We start from the raw sequence: 18,255 nt of genomic DNA on the forward strand, positions 1-18,255 counted from the left end.
TAGGCCCATTTGCAGACCGAGTCGCACCTAGGACCACTCGCCCAACGTGGGTATCAGACCAACTTGGACTATGCCGGGCAAGGCTCAAGGCCTACTTGGACTGTGCCAGGCTGGGCCATGTCATGATGCGCACATCTCTTATCCTCATTTAAAAAAAAAATAAAATAAAAAAATTGTTTTTTAACTACTTATTTGTTTTATTTTTAAGATGATAAATTTAGATACGTAAATTAATTATAACTTATATTTTAATGTCACTTATAAGTATTGAAACTTATAAAAAGATGATGAGTTCAACTTTAAAATTTTAACTTACATTATAGAAATATATAAATTTGAACTTATAAAACTTTTTTACAATAATTCCAAAATAAAAATAAATAAATAAAAATCCAAAAATGATATAATAAATAATAATAAAAAATTGAATATTTCAACTAAATTATGTTAATAATTGATTTAGTATGATTTAAACACATCAAACTAGGTCAGTACTCACCTTATTATTAACAATCTTAATTGTATTGCATCATCAAAGTTTTTTTTTTTTCCCAAAGTTTTGGTTAATTACATCAAATCTCCCATCTCATTCAAAATAAGAAAGGTATTTTATAAAATTTCAAAATAATGTTGAGTTAAACGTATTTAGCCAAAATCTCATAAAATGTTAATGAAATTAACTCTTTTAAATATTAAAAGAAATTAAACCTATAGAAATGAAAAAGATAGACCCTATTTAATGAAATTTCAAATTTATAGAGATTAGATGTATTTATTCAAAACCTTAAAAGAGGTGAATGAAATTAATCTTATTTAAAAAAGACGATTATTGGGTTAGAATCCATATCAAAGCCCATCCAAGCCCAAATGTCCAACCCACATATCCATCCCCAAGGAATAAGGCCCATTTCCCAATCAAGGAAATTACATGTTTGAATGGTAATATTATTTATATTATTTTAGTATATAAGCATATAACATTTGTTTTATAAATTATTTTTAAAAATATAACTCTAATAGAAATATAAGACCGTAATATGAAAAATACAAATTTATCGGTTTTACAAGTCCATTCAGATGGGCTTTTAGAAAATATTTTTAATATAAAAAATATTTGAAAAAAAATGATATGCTCGTAAAATTGAGAAAATATTAAAAAAAAAATTAAAAAATCACTTATAATATTTTTTTAATACATATTTGATAATTAATTTTTCTAAATATTATTTATAAAAGATACACTTTAATTGAAAGGGCTTTGTATAAAAGGACTCCCATGCACACTCTAAAAAAAAACAAAAAGAAATATATGGAAACATACACCGATTTATAGAATAAAAATTATAGTTGTTTTTTTATTTTATTTTTCTTATCAAATTTCAAATTATTTTTTTATTGTTTTTGTTTTTGTTTTTTATTATTTTTTTTAAGAGTACATGATATAATTTCTAAACAAATTCAAAAGTACAATCCAACAAGGCAGGGCGGCTAGAAACCAAATGCCAAGAAACAAACAAAGCCCTAGAAAAACCCAGTGATTCCCATTTCAGAAATGCAGGAAAGATAAGGAAGAGAGAAGACAGAAACGACTCAGCAAGGCAGTAATGGCGAACCTGAGAACCGCCATGGACGCAGCATTCTGGGACCTCGACATTTCCTCTCCTCAGACACTTCATGGCGCGGCTCGCGCAGTGCCCGGCGACCCCTTCCCGCTTGAGGGAGCCCGGGCCAGTAGAGCCCTCCGCGTCCAGCAGCTCTCCTTTCTGGGCAACGGCTTCCCCCTCGGCATCATTCCCTCTTTTTCACCCACTTCCCAGAAGGACCTGGGCTCCTTCTCCCTCCAGTCCCTCTTCCTCAGGCCTTCCACCTCCAACTGGTAACCCACTTCTTCTGTTCTCATTTTCCCTTTTACTAGTCGTTTGTTATTTCAGAATCATACTTTTAAGTGTCACTCGGCTTGCCTTCATACACATTACCAGTTCACTGATTTATTGGTTTTAAGTGTTAGTCCATATGTATTGTCAGCTCTTTACCTAAAGGCCTTGAGCTTTTGTTTGGGGGCTAAGTGGTGGTTTGATTTTTATCTTGTTGGGTTTTGTAAATATTGGTAATCTGTTTGGTGAATAGTGGAAAAAATGAGGGTTTTCTTTGGATTGCTGAATGTTTGAAGGCAAATGTGGGGACCAAAAAAAGAGAGGAAAAAGGAAGGAATGAAAACGCGAATTGAAAGAAATTTTGAGTTTAATAAATTTTTTCTTTCACCCTTATTTTTTGTATGGGGATGAGGCATTTGGATATGTTTCAGTTGTCAAATATTTTAATTATGTTTCGTTTTTCCTTCTCATTTTCCATTGCAGATCAAACAAGAGAATTTGTTTTCCTTTTTTTTTTTTTACTACTTTATGAGATTCATATTGAGTGAAAGGCAAGAGAGGGAAGACGAGAACATAAGTTTGAAATCTGATAAATATTTTCTTCATGATTCCCATAGTGAGAATGAAGGATTCAAAATATATAACGCAGCTCAAGGAAAGCAATTTTCAAACCCACCACCATTATGTTAGGACTTTGTTTGCTTCCCAGGGAAAATGTGTGGGAGAATGAATGTGTGAAAATTTTAAACAGTAGACTGACTGGCCTTACTTGGGTTAGTTTTTTCTTTTTCTTTGTACCTTTTCAATGTTTCAGAAAAAGAGTTAGACCGAAAAAACATGGTACTTGGATCTTATTTTAAGGGTTTCTGTTTTTCTATTCATTTCCTCTTTCTTTTTGTTTAGCTTCTGTAGTTGGTTTTTGTGATTTAGTAGTTTGTGAGTTCTGATTTTGAACTAATACTTGTTTTTGGTATCACTTCAGAGTTGTTTGTGTCATTATTGATATTGTACTGTCTAAAATGATTGTTTTGAATTTGGCTTGTGATCAAGGAAACTGTTGGTTTGCTGCTAATGAGTGCACCCCTTTTAAAGAAATTGCAATACTTCTCCATGATTGTAATATCCTTTCTACTTTGTCAAGGTTTTAAATAATTACTAATGCCATATTTTTCATGAATTCTCAAATTATGTGGACTTTGCATTTTAGGTGGCTTGGATTAACTGGACAATTTCGTCCGAAGAAATTGATATCTTCCATCAAAGCAGACCTATCTGCGGTTGATGAGTGGGAGCTATCTACATTCAAAGAAGTAGCAAAGCATTTCATAGACAAATCCCTTTTTTCCTTTGGTTTATGCTCACAGCTCTCTTTGACTTCTGCATCATCCTTGATGGTGAGCACAGAACAACATGGTGAGAAGAAGGGACGCCGCAACAGAGTGATGCTCTTTCACCAGGCATGCATTTCTATGCTACTTGTCTTGTATATTTTTGTACTGTGTTGTATGCTATCCTCATAAATTTGTTGTGTTTTTGGCCTCATTTTAGTTTCATTTTTTAATAAAATTTATTATTCTCTTGTCTTTCTATTTTCTGTTTTCAATCATAAACTAGCAGATTTCAATTTGGGAGACCTTAGGCTTTGTTCTTAAATGGTTACACTATTTTTTACCAAGCAATAAGATCCTGGAATTGGCTACAAAGTGGCAAATAAAGTGCACATTTGGGCAGCATGGATGGTGAGTCCACAAAGCATCTAAAACAGGAAGCTTCTCAGAAATGGCAAGCTGGCAGAATTGGGAACCAGGGGGCAGCTCTGGGACACTTCTAATCAGCTAAAGTTCATATGGCTCAGAAATTGGAATTGGCTAGTTTGGCACCATAATTGTGAGTGGATCATGTTTGATAAAGTAGTCACCAGTGGTTGTGAGTAATGCAATTGTTTAGCGAGGCAATGCATAAAGGAGAGTAGAAGGTTTCCCGACCTTCTTCAAACAATATCTAACCTTAATCCCTGCAAATCACTTATCCTAGGAGTAGGAGCAATCCTTGCAAATCACTTATACTAGGAGTAGGAGTAGACATAGCCCATAGCGATAGTTCTAGCTTCTAGTTCTCATAATCACTTGTTCATTGATAATGCCTTGTTTATTCAACCCTTCATACTGCCTTTGGATTGATGGAATCATGGGTTAATTGAGCTTGCTCTGTTTTTTCTTTTTCTTTTTTTAAATAGGCAAACAAAAATACATTAAAAGCGCCTGAGAAAACACGCAACAAAGTACACAGGTTGTATATAACGTATGCTAAGAGGTAAAGCAAAAAAGTAAGGGGCTTAAAAAACAGAAGTCTTTTCATGAAGTCCCCAACTGTTCAATAAAATCTATCATGGTTAGAGGTCTCTATATACATCTTCACCCACTACATAAGGTTCCCTAGAAAATTGAACTTAAGGGATTGATGAGACATTTCTTTGCTTTCAAATGCTCTGAAAAAGACCAAAATAATGCTCAAAGGCATAATCTTCCACATTCTCTTTTGCTTCTTTTCTGTAAAATAATTGTGTCACTTTTTCACCGAACTTAACTACACTTAAGCAATCCCGAATAAGGAAAACACTAAATTCCATAACACTTCAGCTTTAGCACAATGTAGAAGGATGTGATTCCCCAATAGGCTTCCCATGCAAAAAAAAACCTTACTTTGGTTGAAGCCATCGCATTCCAAATAACCCTTGTTGGGAACACTTTTGATATTTCCTACCTAAGAAAATTGTATAAAGACTTGATTGAAAATTTTCCCTTCTTTGCATCCATCCAATCCATCTTGTCTTCCTACTCACAACCTTGCCTTGAATCTCTTTGAATCTTCTCAATCCTCCCATTCACTTTCATGGGCATGACAAAAAGAGACACATGGTAAATGGGCAAGTTTTACAAAGTGCTCTTGATGCAAGTGAGTCTCATATCCTTAGATAGGTATTGTCCATAGTTTTATAAGGCACAAGGCGCACCTAAGGCACAAAATTCTCTTACAGCTTAGGTGTAAGGTGCAACACAATGTGTGAGTCTATGCCGAAGCAAAGTGAAATGTGACCTAGGATAATTTTATAAAATATGATCCAAAATCCAATCCAATTAATAAAAAATTTAAGATTCCAAACATTTTAAAAAAACATTAAAAGAAAGTAATGAAATCATATAAATTTCAATATGCAATTAAAAATTTCAAGAATAAAAGTTCTTAAAAATGGAAAATAAAGTAGGTGCTCTCTCCAACAAGATGCACATCTTGGCAATCAAGGCACCATAACTAAGGATATGCGCATTGAGCCTAGGCATGTTTTAAGTGTGCCTTTAAAAACTATGATATTATCATTTCCACATAGCTAGCCTTTTGTGGGTACTCTCTTCCACCAAATGCTAACCAACCCTTGACTTATAGGGGGCTCTCAAGGAAAGATCCAAATATATAGTGAGGGGATCCTTCTTTCTACAACACAACTTAGCCACTAATTCCTCCACATTAATGACACTATCCACAAGAATTGACTCACTCTTGTCCAAATTCTTCAAACCCATGTTGCATGGGTTTGAGTATGAGTGTTAGATGTATGTGTTTAGGTGTCTAATTTCTCACAACTCAAATTTTAGAATACGGGGACTTAGCTAAGAAGGATCTAAAAAACAGGCATGGATTCTAGGATATGACATAATAAAAGAAAAATCAATTAAAAATAAATAGGAAGTGAAGATATCATTTGTAAAAGCTCTTATCTTTTCCCTCTACTCACTTTTTTTTCTTCTTATCCTTGAATATTCTTACAAAAGTTCACTTTTTATCTAATTCTTGTTTTTCTCTAATGTAATTATTACTAAGAAAGTTGAAAGAATAAAAGGATATCAATGAAAAAAATCAAACAACCACACCCAAAGGCAAGTAGGAGTGTCTAACTAGGATCACATACCCACACCCATGTCATGTCATGTTGATATGGGTACATTGGGTGAAATTGATGGATCCGGGTATCATAGCTTCAAACCACATGAAGGTCCAACTTAGATGTAATATTGCTCATGACTAGCTTCATAGAGAATAAGCATCTCATATGCAAATAAGAGATGAGACACCTCTGCGCCTTTGCCTCCTCTTCCACTTACCTTAAAACCTGAAATATAATCTCCTTGCCTTGCCTTCTTTAAAAGGCAACTGAGCACCTCTATAGATAAAACAAACAAGTTGAAAAGGGGGTCCCCTTGTCTCAATCCCTTCTAGCTCTAAAAGAAGTCAACAGAGGTTTTGTCCACTAGCTCTGAAAATCTTGTTGTAGAAATTCACCATTTGACCCGAATGAGCTTACTCTTTGTCATTCTCTTCTCTTGTTTTAGATATTCTTTCTGATGCTAAGTGGATTTGAAAGTACTCCTAGTAAAGGTTATTCTTGATCAATAAATCATTGTTCAATCGTGTTTCACTTCAGCACAAACTGGTAGTAGTTGACAACTGTTAAGCCCAGAAGTCTGATTACTTTTCCGAATGTAAAACAATTTCTCCCTTGTACTCAGAGCATGAAATTACTTGAGCTATACTGATTTTGATGTATTCCTAGCTAATGATTGTGCTGAAACAGTTACTTTTTTTATTTATTTTTTTATAGGTGTGCTGAAACAGTTACTTATTGTATTTGATAGTTACAAGATGCCAATTTCACTAATCAGAGCAATCAAATCTTACAACACCTTGGATGGGCAAATCTTAGGGAGCACAATTCACGTGGGTACACAATTATGATCTAGAGACCCTGATTGGACGTTGAAAGGAAAGTTACTAACAATCGCCCCCTACTTATATGATTAGGATAAGAAATTTTATGAATGATCCCAAAAGGATGTTAGAGTTTGTTCTTATTTTTTTTCTAAGTAGTTGGATGCTATGCTTAAACTTGTTTAATGCATCCTTCTTCTCCTTTTAGCTTGCTCTTAGCCACACACAAGAACGCGCGCACACACACACACATATTTTTTTTGATGGGTAAACACACATATTTATGTACACAAGTTAAAATATTAAGTAGAACACTTACTAATTAATTCATAGAGGTAAACTCTCTGATAAAGGAAACCAAATGTCTTGTTTCATGCTTTGCTAAGGCATCTGCTGCATGATTGCCTAAGCGAGGAACTTAACAAAAGGAACATCTCAACTCTGAAGAAATATAAATAATTTGGCATGCCTACACATCAAACTCCTACAATCCTTTATCATTCTTAGTCAGCCATGATATAAAGTGTATGGTACTTTCCCTATTTCTTTAATAGGATTTTTCTTAGGGGAACTAGAGTGTATGCATGCCTTAAATTTTGAACTCAATGCCCAACAATAATCTATGGTTGATCTTATGGATCCAAACCTTTCATTCAATTAATGGGAGTACTCTTACTTAAATTGATGATACAAGATCCTTAAATTTCTGGTTCTATTGATGTCTTATTTCTTGTAAAATGAGATGAAAGAGGTCTAGGAAGACAAAAGTAAAGAAAAATATAAATCACAGCTAGAGTTTTGAAGCAATCTCTAATAAGAAGGCATTCATATCTTTAAAAGAAGTTAGGTGTCTACTAAAACTCTCATTTCATAAATGAAATGAATCCTAATTTATATATATATACTCACTAATAAGAAGGCATTCATATCTTTAAAAGAAGTTAGGTGTCTACTAAAACTCTCATTTCATAAATGAAATGAATCCTAATTTATATATATATATAAACCGTCAGCTAAAACTAGGGCTTGCTAGTGTAGTTCATGCCCATAATATGAAAATTACTAAACTACCCTTGATGATTCTCTTTTCCTCTTTCTTTCATAAGACTGAAGGGTTGCTTCCAATGTTGTTCTACATCAATTGATTTAGGTGAAAGTTTTAGTATCCATGCATAATTCTTATACAGGACTGTGATTTGTTTTAGATGAGAACATTTACCTCCATATACTTTTTGTTCAAAGTAACTGAAGAATTCCTCCACTTGGTTTCAGTAAAAATGCTTGCAAAATTAAAATCCAGTTTTTTTCCAAACCTTGTTATGAATTTTGAAGGTCAACTAATAAAGATTGACTGTCAAATGACAACACTGATTCAACATCTTCTTTGCCTGAAAAATTTCTTGTGACAAAACTAACAAAATACATTGAGAGCAGTAAAAGAACTTTTGATTCCAAGTGAAACTAAAGTCATTGCAAGGAGAGGATACTGTTGCTGATACAAGGAATATGTAAATAAGAGCTATTTGGATGCCTTATATCATTGCCTTAAGAATACCATACAATAATTATGTAGTTAAATTTATTGTGTTGAAGGGATGATTCTGTCAATTCACCTGAATTTGTATGCTGCAAATGTTATTTTGAGGAGGTTGGTATTAACTGACTTCTTTATCCTTACAGTGTCATTGAGGCCAATGCCAAGTGGGTTGCTTTGTTAAACCTGTTAAAAAATAAATAAATAAATCAACCAAATTCAGATTTAGATTGCTATAATTGTCTTTTTTATCTAATTATTTCTTTCATTTAAGGGCCATTAAAATATAAGATATTTGTTCCCGACAAGTAGCAATATGTTTAATATATCTTTGTGCTTTTGCCTATCAAAAAAAAAAAAGTAGCAATATGTTTCAAACAGCTTGGCTATTTTTTTTTATTGGAAAACATAAATATATATCAACAATGCTTAACAAAAAGTGCACCAAAGTACACACTGTATACGAAGGACACTAAAAGGCAAAGCAAAAAAAGAAAAAGGGTCATCAAAAACAAAAACCCTTTAACTTGTCCCAAACCAATGTACAAAATCTATCATGGACATGGAACCTTATGGACCTCCTAACTCACCCCAATAGACTACAGAGGAACATGAATTTGATTGCTTGTTCTGACTTCTCTTTGCGTTGAAAGGATCTCTGATTGTTTTCCTTCCATAGTGCCAAAACACACACAATGGAACAACCCTTCAAACCTGTCTGTTTTTTCCCTAAAAAAAGAATCATGCGACCCTAAGAGGGTTTCTCTAACCAAAGAAGACATCACTCACACAATCCTTAACAAAGAAAACACAAAATGCGATAATACCATCATTTTAACATCTGTCTCTGACTCAAAAATTCAAATTTTGTATAATTACATTAATTGTTAAAGGCTTAGTTCAATTTTAGAAATGTTACTTGACTGCTATTATTGTGCTTGTTGTTATTATTGTCATTATTTTTAAATTTTTATTTATTTTTTGTGGTTGCATCATGGTGCACAAAAAGTCATTTGAAGTAGGTACCTCAACCATTCATGTGCATTTGCAGCTACCCTTTCATGACATTACACTGGAGGCTGCATGGCCCGAGCTATTCATTGACCATAAAGGGAGATATTGGGAGGTGCCTGAATCTATATCCTTAGGTTTGTCTTCCCTTGTTTCTGAATCTGGACTTCGATATCGTTTTGGAATACACAAAAATGGTGGGCATCCCCAGTCTGTTAATGCCATAAATGATGAGGCACCTTCTGCTCTAATGCCTGGATTATGTGCAAAAGCTGCCTTTTCTTATGAGAAGAGCAGAGACTTGTGGAGGCAAAGAGAGAAGCAGGAGGATGGTATTGTGAAGACAGAACAGGGTATGGTGTGGCGGCCTTCATATGATATACGTCTTAGAGAGCCTCATGCAGCAATATCTGGAATTATTGGTAATTTTGTTGCCTCCAATTGCTCTTTTATGCGAATCATGTTTCTATTTAGTTTTGGCTTGCTTCATCACATGGGTTTTGTGGAAAATGTTTCTGACAGTAGCTTTAACAATTGACTTTGTAGTACCCTCTTCCATGTTGTAGATTGTGCCACTATAGTTTTCTGCCCTTCCTTTTTCATTTTAGGTCATGGATGCCACAATTGTGTGAAACCATATTTTATTTTCTGTTACAGTTTTTAGGGTAGAATGTCTTTAAATGTTATTTCTCAACCTTGTAGGTTAATCTATGCTGGTATTTGATCATTAGTTGTTTTTTTCCTCTTCTTTTTGATTGGAACAATATTGTCAAAAATTTTCTAATCCCATTTGAAATGCCACCTGAAGTGAAATAGAAATGGTTTGTTTGTTTTCTCCCTCTCTCTTTGTATCACAATTTAGACATACATTGCTTAGAAAGCTTTCATGATCTTCAAGTTCAAGTTCATTTCCCCCAAGTACCTCCTTAATGAACTTGACATGACCCCTTCCATCACATTTGGGTGGATTGGTTAACATGATTTCTCTCAGACATCAAGAATCATGTCATTTCCCTAAAACTACCACCTTAATGAACTTGCCATGACCTTTTGCTACAGTTGTTTGAGTTTGTTAATTTGATTTCTATCTGACACATGGTAGAAGAAATACCATCCAGAAAATTTCAGGTTAAGAATCACTTCAGATGATTGCATTAAGATGAGATGGATCTTTTTAATCAGCTATCACATATCAACTATGGACCTGGCTATCCAAATACCATTTTATGATGGCCTTTTGATACAACAAAAATTGTTTTGGAAAATGTCATTCAAAACCACATTACTTATGCATGGTCATGTAAAAATTTTGTTATGTTACTTTTCCTACATTATAGCTATGCATTGTTCATCATAATTTATCATCAATGTTCAGGTGGTTGTTTGATGTTTTATCCCAAATTTCCCAGAAATATTGGATGCTATTGTGCTATGATGTATAGGTTTGGAATTTATACTAAATTTTTGGAATTTATATGAAATTTGTTATTAATGAAATTCTATCTCCTAAAGGAGATATTTTTATTCTCTTCTAGATGATATGTATTTGAAGTACTTGTGTCCAATAATATGACATGGTAACTGTTTCTGTGTGGGATATAAGCTTAACATGTCTGGAGGAAATGGATGAGAGGTTGTTTGTCGTCGGTCTCTTATGCTATTCTAGTGAATGGTAATGCTAAAGGGTGGGTCAAGGCATCTAGAGGTTTAAGGCAAGGTGACCCTTTATCCCCTTTCCTGTTCACTATTGTTGCAGATGTGTTGAGTAGAATGTTGTTGAAAGCTGCAGAAAGAAATTTGTTGGAGGGCTTCAGGGTAGGTAGAAATAGGTGTAGGGTGTCCCATCTGCAATTCGCAGACGATACCATCTTCTTTGCTAACTCTAGTGAGGAAGAATTGCAAACTCTTAAGAGTTTATTGTTAGTGTTTGGTCAAGTTTCTGGGCTTAAAGTCAATCTTGATAAGAGTAATCTATTTGGTATCAACCTGGATCAGGATCATCCTTCTAGGTTAGCATTGTTGCTTGATTGCAAGGCTTCAGATTGGCCTATACTTTATCTGGGTCTTCCTTTGGGAGGGAATCCAACTGCTTGTGGTTTCTGGGACCCAGTGATTGAGAGAATTTTTAGGAGATTAGACAGGTGGCAAAAGGCTTACTTATCTTTCGGCGGTAGGATTACTCTCCTACACTCATGTCTATCCCATATCCCTAGCTACTATCTTTCTCTGTTTAAGATTCCTGCTTCAGTGGCTGCAAAAGTTGAGAGGATGCAAAGGAACTTTCTTTGGTCAGGGATTGGGGAAGGCAAAAGAGACCATCTTGTTAGATGGGATGTTGTGTGTAAGCCGAGGGTAAAAGGGGGTTTGGGGATTGGGAAGATTCCTTTAAGGAATCGCGCTTTTTTAGGGAAATGGTTGTGGAGGTATCTTAGGGAGAGTACAACTCTATGGCATCAGGTCATTCTTAGCATATACGGGACACACTCAAATGGTTGGGATGCCAACACTTTAGTCAGGTGGTCACATCGTTGCCCTTGGAAGGCCATTGCACAAGTCTTTCAGGATTTTTCCAAGTATACTCGGTTGGTCGTAGGAAACGGGGAAAGAATTCGCTTTTGGGAAGATTTATGGTGGGGGGAACAAATCTTCAAAGACCAATATCCAAGACTATTTAGAGTAGTAATGGATAAAAGTGTTCCCATATATTCAATTCTTGGTTCGGATCGCCCTTTCTCATGGAACTTTAATTTGCGTCGTAGTCTAACTGATTATGAGATAGAAGATTTAGAACTCCTCATGTGTTCTATTGATTGTATGAATTTATCCACCTCCGCTTCAGATGCGAGATCTTGGTCCTTATTGTCTTCAGGACTGTTTACAGTCAAGTCCTTCTTTACAGCCTTATCCCAAACGTCTGATTCATCTCCTTTGATCCCTTATAAGTTTGTATGGAAATCTCAAGTTCCCTTCAAAGTTAAGGCCTTTGTCTGGCTTGTGGCACACAAGAAGGTAAATACCAACGACTTGCTACAATTGAGGAGACCCCACAAAGCTCTTAGCCCTGACATCTGTAAGTTGTGTATGGGGCAAGGAGAATCAACAGATCACCTATTCCTTCATTGTTCTGTGACGTTGGGGTTGTGGCACAGACTTTTTCAGCTAGCCAAGATGGATTGGGTCCCTCCGAAAAACATTTCAGACATGATGTTCATCAATTATAAAGGTTTTGGCAAATCCAAGAGACGGTTGGTTTTGTGACAAAATGCGTGCATAGCTTTAATTTGGGTTGTGTGGCGGGAAAGGAATGCTAGGATATTTGAGGACAAAGCTAGGAATTCAGAGAATCTTTGGGACTCCATTCATTTCATCGCTTCGTTTTGGGCTTTTTGCTCAACGGGGTTTAAGGGCATTCCCCTTAACGTTTTACAACTAGATTGGCTAGCAGTGTGTAGGTCCAATGAGACGGTGTAGTGTCATGTTATTTTATTGTGTTGTTTAGTTTTAATTTTGGCGGGAGGATTTCTCATCCTCCTTTTGTACTATTTTATCTTATCAATATATTCATGCGTGGTTTCCTATCAAAAAAAAAAATATAAGCTTAACATGTCTCTTGGTCAAGTATACATCAGGCATGTTTAACAAGGAAAAAAGGATCCACCTCAGTTTAAACTAGGAGATCAAACAAGAAAAAAGGGCAAATCAGATAATTTAGCCATGCCTCCATGTACTAGGTTCTAGGCATTGAACAATTCTGATGAATAGACACCAGCATCTAGCAGTTTTAGCCAACTCCTTGGGACACGAATTAAAATCATTTGGTTCCCCCCTTTTTTCGTTTTGCCTCTTTTAGAAATGGAAATGGTAAGAGGAATAGGACTCTGTCAATTTGGTTTGAGGAGTTGTGAACACTTGCTATATCATTGAAGTATTTGCATAATTTAAGATGAATGAGGTACATACAACCACCTAGCTCAAGTGGTAAAGGGATGGACAGGGTTTATGGGAAGTTCCAAGTTCAAATTGTGGTCTTGAACAAGGAAGAGTCAGGGCCATTGGAGGATCCTTTTTCTGAGGAATAGGTTTTTACGGCTCTGGCTAGCTTGAGTGGAGACAAAGCTCTTGGTCCGGATGGGTTTTCCTTAGCCTTTTGGCACTCTTGTTGGGATATTGTCAAAAATGAAGTTATGGGTTTCTTTGCCGAGTTTCATGATTTGGGTCACTTTGAGAGAAGCCTTTACGCCGCTTTTATTGTGCTTATGCCTAAGAAAGTGGGTGTAGAGGATTTGAGGGGCTTTTGTCCCATTAGTTTGGTGAGGAGCCTCTATAAGATTCTAGCTAAAGTTTTGGCTAACATGCTAAAAAGAGTGGTTGGGAGAGTGATTTCAAACTCCTAACATGGTTTTGTGGAGGGAATACAAATCTTGGATGTAGTCCTTATAGCAAATGAGGTGCTAGACTCAAGATTGAAAAGCTTAGAAAGGGGGGTCATCTGCAAAATAGATATTGAAAAGGCTTATGACCATGTAAATTGGGGATTCTTATTAGCAGTCATGGAAAAATGGGTTTTGGGGCAAAATGGGTAAAGTGGATGAAGTGGTGTATATCCTCATTTCGGTTTTTAGTTCTGATTAATGGGACCTCTACAGGTTTCTTTCAAAGTTCTAGAGGCCTAAGACATGGAGATCCTCTTTCCCCTTTTCTCTTTATTTTGGCAATGGAGGTGTTTTCTAGTATTTTGAAAAGGCTATGGAGGGAGGCTTCATTAAGGGTTTTTTGGCCAGTGGGAGAGGAGGAGAGGGTATGGTACTGTTCCTTCTTCTTTTTGCTGATGATACATTGATTTTTTGTGACTTATATAAGGAGCATTTGGAGGTTTTGAGTTGGGCTTTCATGTGGTTTGAGGCAATTTCTAGTCTTAAAATTAATTTGGATAAGAGTGGGTTAATCCCAGTGGGAGAGGTTTCTAATGCAGAAGATTTGGTTGGGGTGGTAGGGTGTAAAGTGGGCTCTTTCCCTTCTAATTATCTAGGCCTACCTTTGGGTGTTTCCTTCAAGTCTTTATCAGTTTGGGATGTAGTGGAAGAAAGATTTCAGAAAAGACTTGCTATGTGAAAAAGACAGTACTTATTGAAAGGAAGGAGATTGACTTCAATTAAGAGCATTTTATCTAGCCTACCAATCTATTATGTCTTTATTTGTAATCCCACATAAGGTGAGCCTTAGATTGGAGAAGCTTCAAAGAGATTTCCTTTGGGTGGGGAGGAGGAGAGCTCCAAAGAAGGCCTCATTTAGTGTATTGGTCATTACTTGGCTTGGATAAAAAGGATGGAGGTTTGGGGATTAGAAAGTTGTCCTCTTTGAATAAAGCTCTCCTTGGAAAATGGAGCTAGAGATTTGCTTTTGAGAATGAGGCTCTGTGGAAGTTAGTGATTGTAGGGAAGTATGGAGAGAAAGAAGGGGGGTGGTGTTCCAAAGTTTTAAGGGAAGGTTATGGGGTGGGTCTTTGGAAGGCAATCCGGAATGGGTGGAAGGAATTCAACAACAGGGTTGGTTTTAGGGCAGGAAATCGTAGGAGGGTGAGGTTTTGGAAGGATTGGTGGTGTGGGGAGGATCCTCTGGCGGTGGCTTTCCTAGAGTCGTTTTCAATTGCCATTGATAGAGAAGCTTGGGAAAACCAGATGTGGGATCAGGTTGGGGAAGGGGTTGTTGGAACCCTTTGTTCACAGGACAGATAAATGATTAGAAATTGGGAGAGGTGGAAGAGTTGCTTAATAGGTTGCAAGGGCAAGTGATCAGAAGTGGTGTTGAGGATGTCATGGCTTGTCAGGTAACAAAAGGAGGTACCTTTACAGTGAAGTCTTTTTACTACTTCCTAGTAGGGCACTCTCCAAAAGGCTTCTCCGTTAAGTATTATGTGGAACCCTTTGGTCATGATGAGAGTCAGTTTTTTTGCTTAGAAAGCAATTTGGGAAATTTTTTTAACTCTAGATTAGCTAAAAAGGAGGGGTTGGTGTCTTCCAAGCAGATGTTATTTGTGTAAAGGCGAAGAGGAGTCAACAAACTATAACCTTCTCCACTGTCCAAAGGCAACCTTGTTGTGGCACCTCATCTTTGCTCTTTTTAATGTCCAATGGGTAATGTCTTTCTCAATCAAGGATGCCCTTCTTAGTTGGCAGGGATCCTTTGTTAGGAAGAAAAGAAAGAAGGCGTGGAGAACAACTCCTTTATGCTTATTTTGGACCCTTTGGAAGGAGAGAAATCGAAGGGCCTTTGAAGATTCAGACTTGACAGACCATGCTATTCTACACTCCTTCATGTACAGTTTTTTTGGAGTGGGTCAGGGTACATTTAGGGTCTAGCACCTTGTCTTTATTTGACTTTATTGATTGGTTGGGTTGTCAGTGAGCGAGGGTGTTGTTTTTTGTGAATCCCTCCCCCTTTTTTTGGCCTTGTATACATCGTGTATACTTTAGGCGTGTTTTAGGTGCTTTTAATACAATTTGCTTTCACCTATAAAAAAAATAGGTTCAAATTGTTGAAGGGTTAGTACTGATCACCTTATGATTTTGATGGAGAGGGGTTTTTGAAGAACTCTTCTGCAAGCTTGATTCATCCTAGCAGAGGAAAATAGTGACATTAACACAGCTGCTTTCTTGCAGCTTCCTGTTGAATTCATTCTTTTTCTTATTTCATTCTGTCAATTGCACTGTCTTGCAAGAGTGGAACCAAAAGAAAAGGATTATCTGTAAATAATATCTAAAAAGGTACTGATAACAACTAGGGGCCTTTGTTGTTTTAGAATATCTTCAAGAACAGCATGTCTTTGAAGGAAAATAAAATAGAGGGGGAAAAAGATTCATGGATGTGAACTGATGAATGCCTGAACTGCTGGTCCTGCAGGTTATGGTGATTTAAGGGATGTGTTAGATTTCTGAAGGCATCCATTTACCAATTACCAGAAAGCACTCTGGATTTTAAATGTGATATTTGATCAGCATGTTGATAAGCCCACAATATGGAGTAGCTCGTGCTCCAATTTCCTGTGAATGGGAAAGAAAGGAAACTTAATATTATTGAGTGTTGGATATGTAGCAAATGTAGAAGTGGAACATGCCTACTAGAAAACAGAAGTGTCAAATGTGGAAAGTTGAATGGATGTTGTCTAAGCAGAATGTTTCTTCCTTTGTGTAGATCCAAGAAATCTGACTCATAGACCTAACTTTTTCCTTTTGCAGTTGAAGCTGAACCAAAATAATTAGAAGTGATAAACATAAATGATAAACATTAGGATTAAGTCATCCATTGATTATTGTGCAAAAGCTTGGTTGCTTACTATTACTTTCACCCTCAAGGTTCTGACTGTGGACCACTTCTTGATTGAGGAAATAGGCAGAACAGGGCTGACTGCACCATCATACCTAAGAATATGGGCTAAAAATCTTTAATGACACATTTGTATTTGCCATTATGTAGCATCATTTCGCTTATGTTTATAATTTGTATTGCTCTGATTAGAATTGGCTTTTGTTTTATATTCCTCATCGCTCTTCTCATACTAGAGGTCACATGGAATTCGGGAAGCCTCACCCAATTCCACTAAACTTACAGACCATTGGCCTGTTTCTTTTAGTTTTCTTTGTACTTAGGTTTCATTTTTTTTTTTATGTTTCTCATCTCTTGTTTAAAATACACGTAGGTGGTACTTGTGAAGCCTGGTTTGGGGGTTCGAGGGAGCATGGTGATGGAAGTTCTGCGGATGCTAAGAAGAGAAGTCCTTTTGGTGCTGATTTGTTTGCTTCAGGTTGCTGTACTTTCCAACATGGACAATTCAGGAAGCGATATGGTGACCTTACCCGTGTGGATGCTCGTCTGAATATCTGTTCAGCTTCAGCTTTAGCCAAGAGGGTTTCCAATCTTTTTAGTTCCTCGGTCAATGGTGCAAAAGATCCATTATCTTCCCCAAGGCTCAATTTGGTCTTTCAACAGCAGGTATGTCTAACCTTCTATGGCCCTAGAGTTCTAGAGGTACAAAATTCATATATGCACGTTCCAGACAATGAGGGCTTGCCCTTGGTAGTATTGATCGAATAGAGAACAAGAGTAAAAGAACCGAGTAAAATTATAATATTATTATTGGTGCAATCTGGGTGAGGAAAATTTGTGAATGATTATAAGTGCCATCTAATCCGTTAAGCCTTTAGCATCAAATTAGTTCATTTTCAGGCTGGATGATATTAGCAATCAGGAGATCATTTTCATTTTCTTGGAAGAAACAGTTACAATTGCCCTCTAGAAATTGATCACTGAAATCATCCTACAATGAATCGTGGTTGCCTTTGCAGGTGGCAGGGCCAATCGTGTTCCGTGTAGATTCTAAATTTTTGCTGGATTCTTCAGGTGGAAGAGCGGGACCTCAGTTGGAGGATTTCACATATAGCTTGAACTACTCCTTGAGGCTCCTGCGCTCTGGGAAAGTTGTGGCTTGGTATTCTCCAAAAAGAAAAGAGGGAATGATTGAGCTACGCCTATTTGAGTTCTAGTTCTTTTTTTTTTTTTTTTTCTTTTTCTTCCTTTTTTTTCCTGATTGTTTTGTATGAAAAACCCAGAATTTTTTCTTAGAAAGTGCAACATCTTTGTCTTTCTTTTACCCTCAAAATTTTCCATGTGGATTTGTATTCAGGTCTTCTTGAAATTCTCTACCATTAAGTAGCTATTATCAATTTATCTGATATTTGCATGAGTTTGAATTTGTTTAAAATCATCTAAATAGAAGTAGAAGTAAATGCATGATAAAAGTCAAGTGCTTTTTTGGGAGTGGTTTCAAAATCTGTTTTCGAAAAATAATTTTTAAGAATAAGAGTTCGTTTGATGATGATTTTAGTAAGTGTTTTTAACCTAAAAAGTGTTTTTGAAAAAATACTATGTGTCTGATAAAGTTTAGGAAACACTTTTAAAATTTTAAAAAGTCATGTTGAGAAATGTTTCATAGGTAATTCTCTTAAAAACATTTTAAGAGGGACCGCTTCCACTAAAAATTGACGAAAATATGGATGACTTATCGGAACATGGGCC

The 18,255-nt window shown here is 36.1% G+C and overlaps 1 protein-coding gene across 1 annotated transcript; it reads left to right on the plus strand.

Moving 5' to 3' along the window:
* Positions 1 to 1,485: 1,485 nt before the first annotated feature.
* LOC117932382 (protein TRIGALACTOSYLDIACYLGLYCEROL 4, chloroplastic) lies at positions 1,486 to 17,920 on the plus strand. The gene is made up of 5 exons (XM_034853622.1): positions 1,486 to 1,876; positions 3,082 to 3,331; positions 9,224 to 9,605; positions 16,880 to 17,172; positions 17,526 to 17,920. Exons 1-5 carry the CDS (start codon positions 1,605 to 1,607, stop codon positions 17,721 to 17,723), a joined length of 1,395 nt encoding a protein of 464 aa, XP_034709513.1. The 5' UTR covers positions 1,486 to 1,604; the 3' UTR covers positions 17,724 to 17,920.
* Positions 17,921 to 18,255: the final 335 nt, after the last annotated feature.

The sequence above is a fragment of the Vitis riparia genome, chromosome 15 (assembly GCF_004353265.1).
Source record: "Vitis riparia cultivar Riparia Gloire de Montpellier isolate 1030 chromosome 15, EGFV_Vit.rip_1.0, whole genome shotgun sequence".
Lineage (NCBI taxonomy): Eukaryota > Viridiplantae > Streptophyta > Magnoliopsida > Vitales > Vitaceae > Vitis > Vitis riparia.

Bases quoted from the DNA above. Each gene is read 5' to 3' on its own strand.
- LOC117932382 (XM_034853622.1), top strand. From the start codon at position 1,605: ATGGCGAACCTGAGAACCGCCATGGACGCAGCATTCTGGGACCTCGAC. The intron at 3,332-9,223 runs GCATGCATTTCT...GTGCATTTGCAG, and splicing joins GAGTGATGCTCTTTCACCAG to CTACCCTTTCATGACATTAC. The intron at 9,606-16,879 runs GTAATTTTGTTG...AAATACACGTAG, and splicing joins AGCAATATCTGGAATTATTG to GTGGTACTTGTGAAGCCTGG.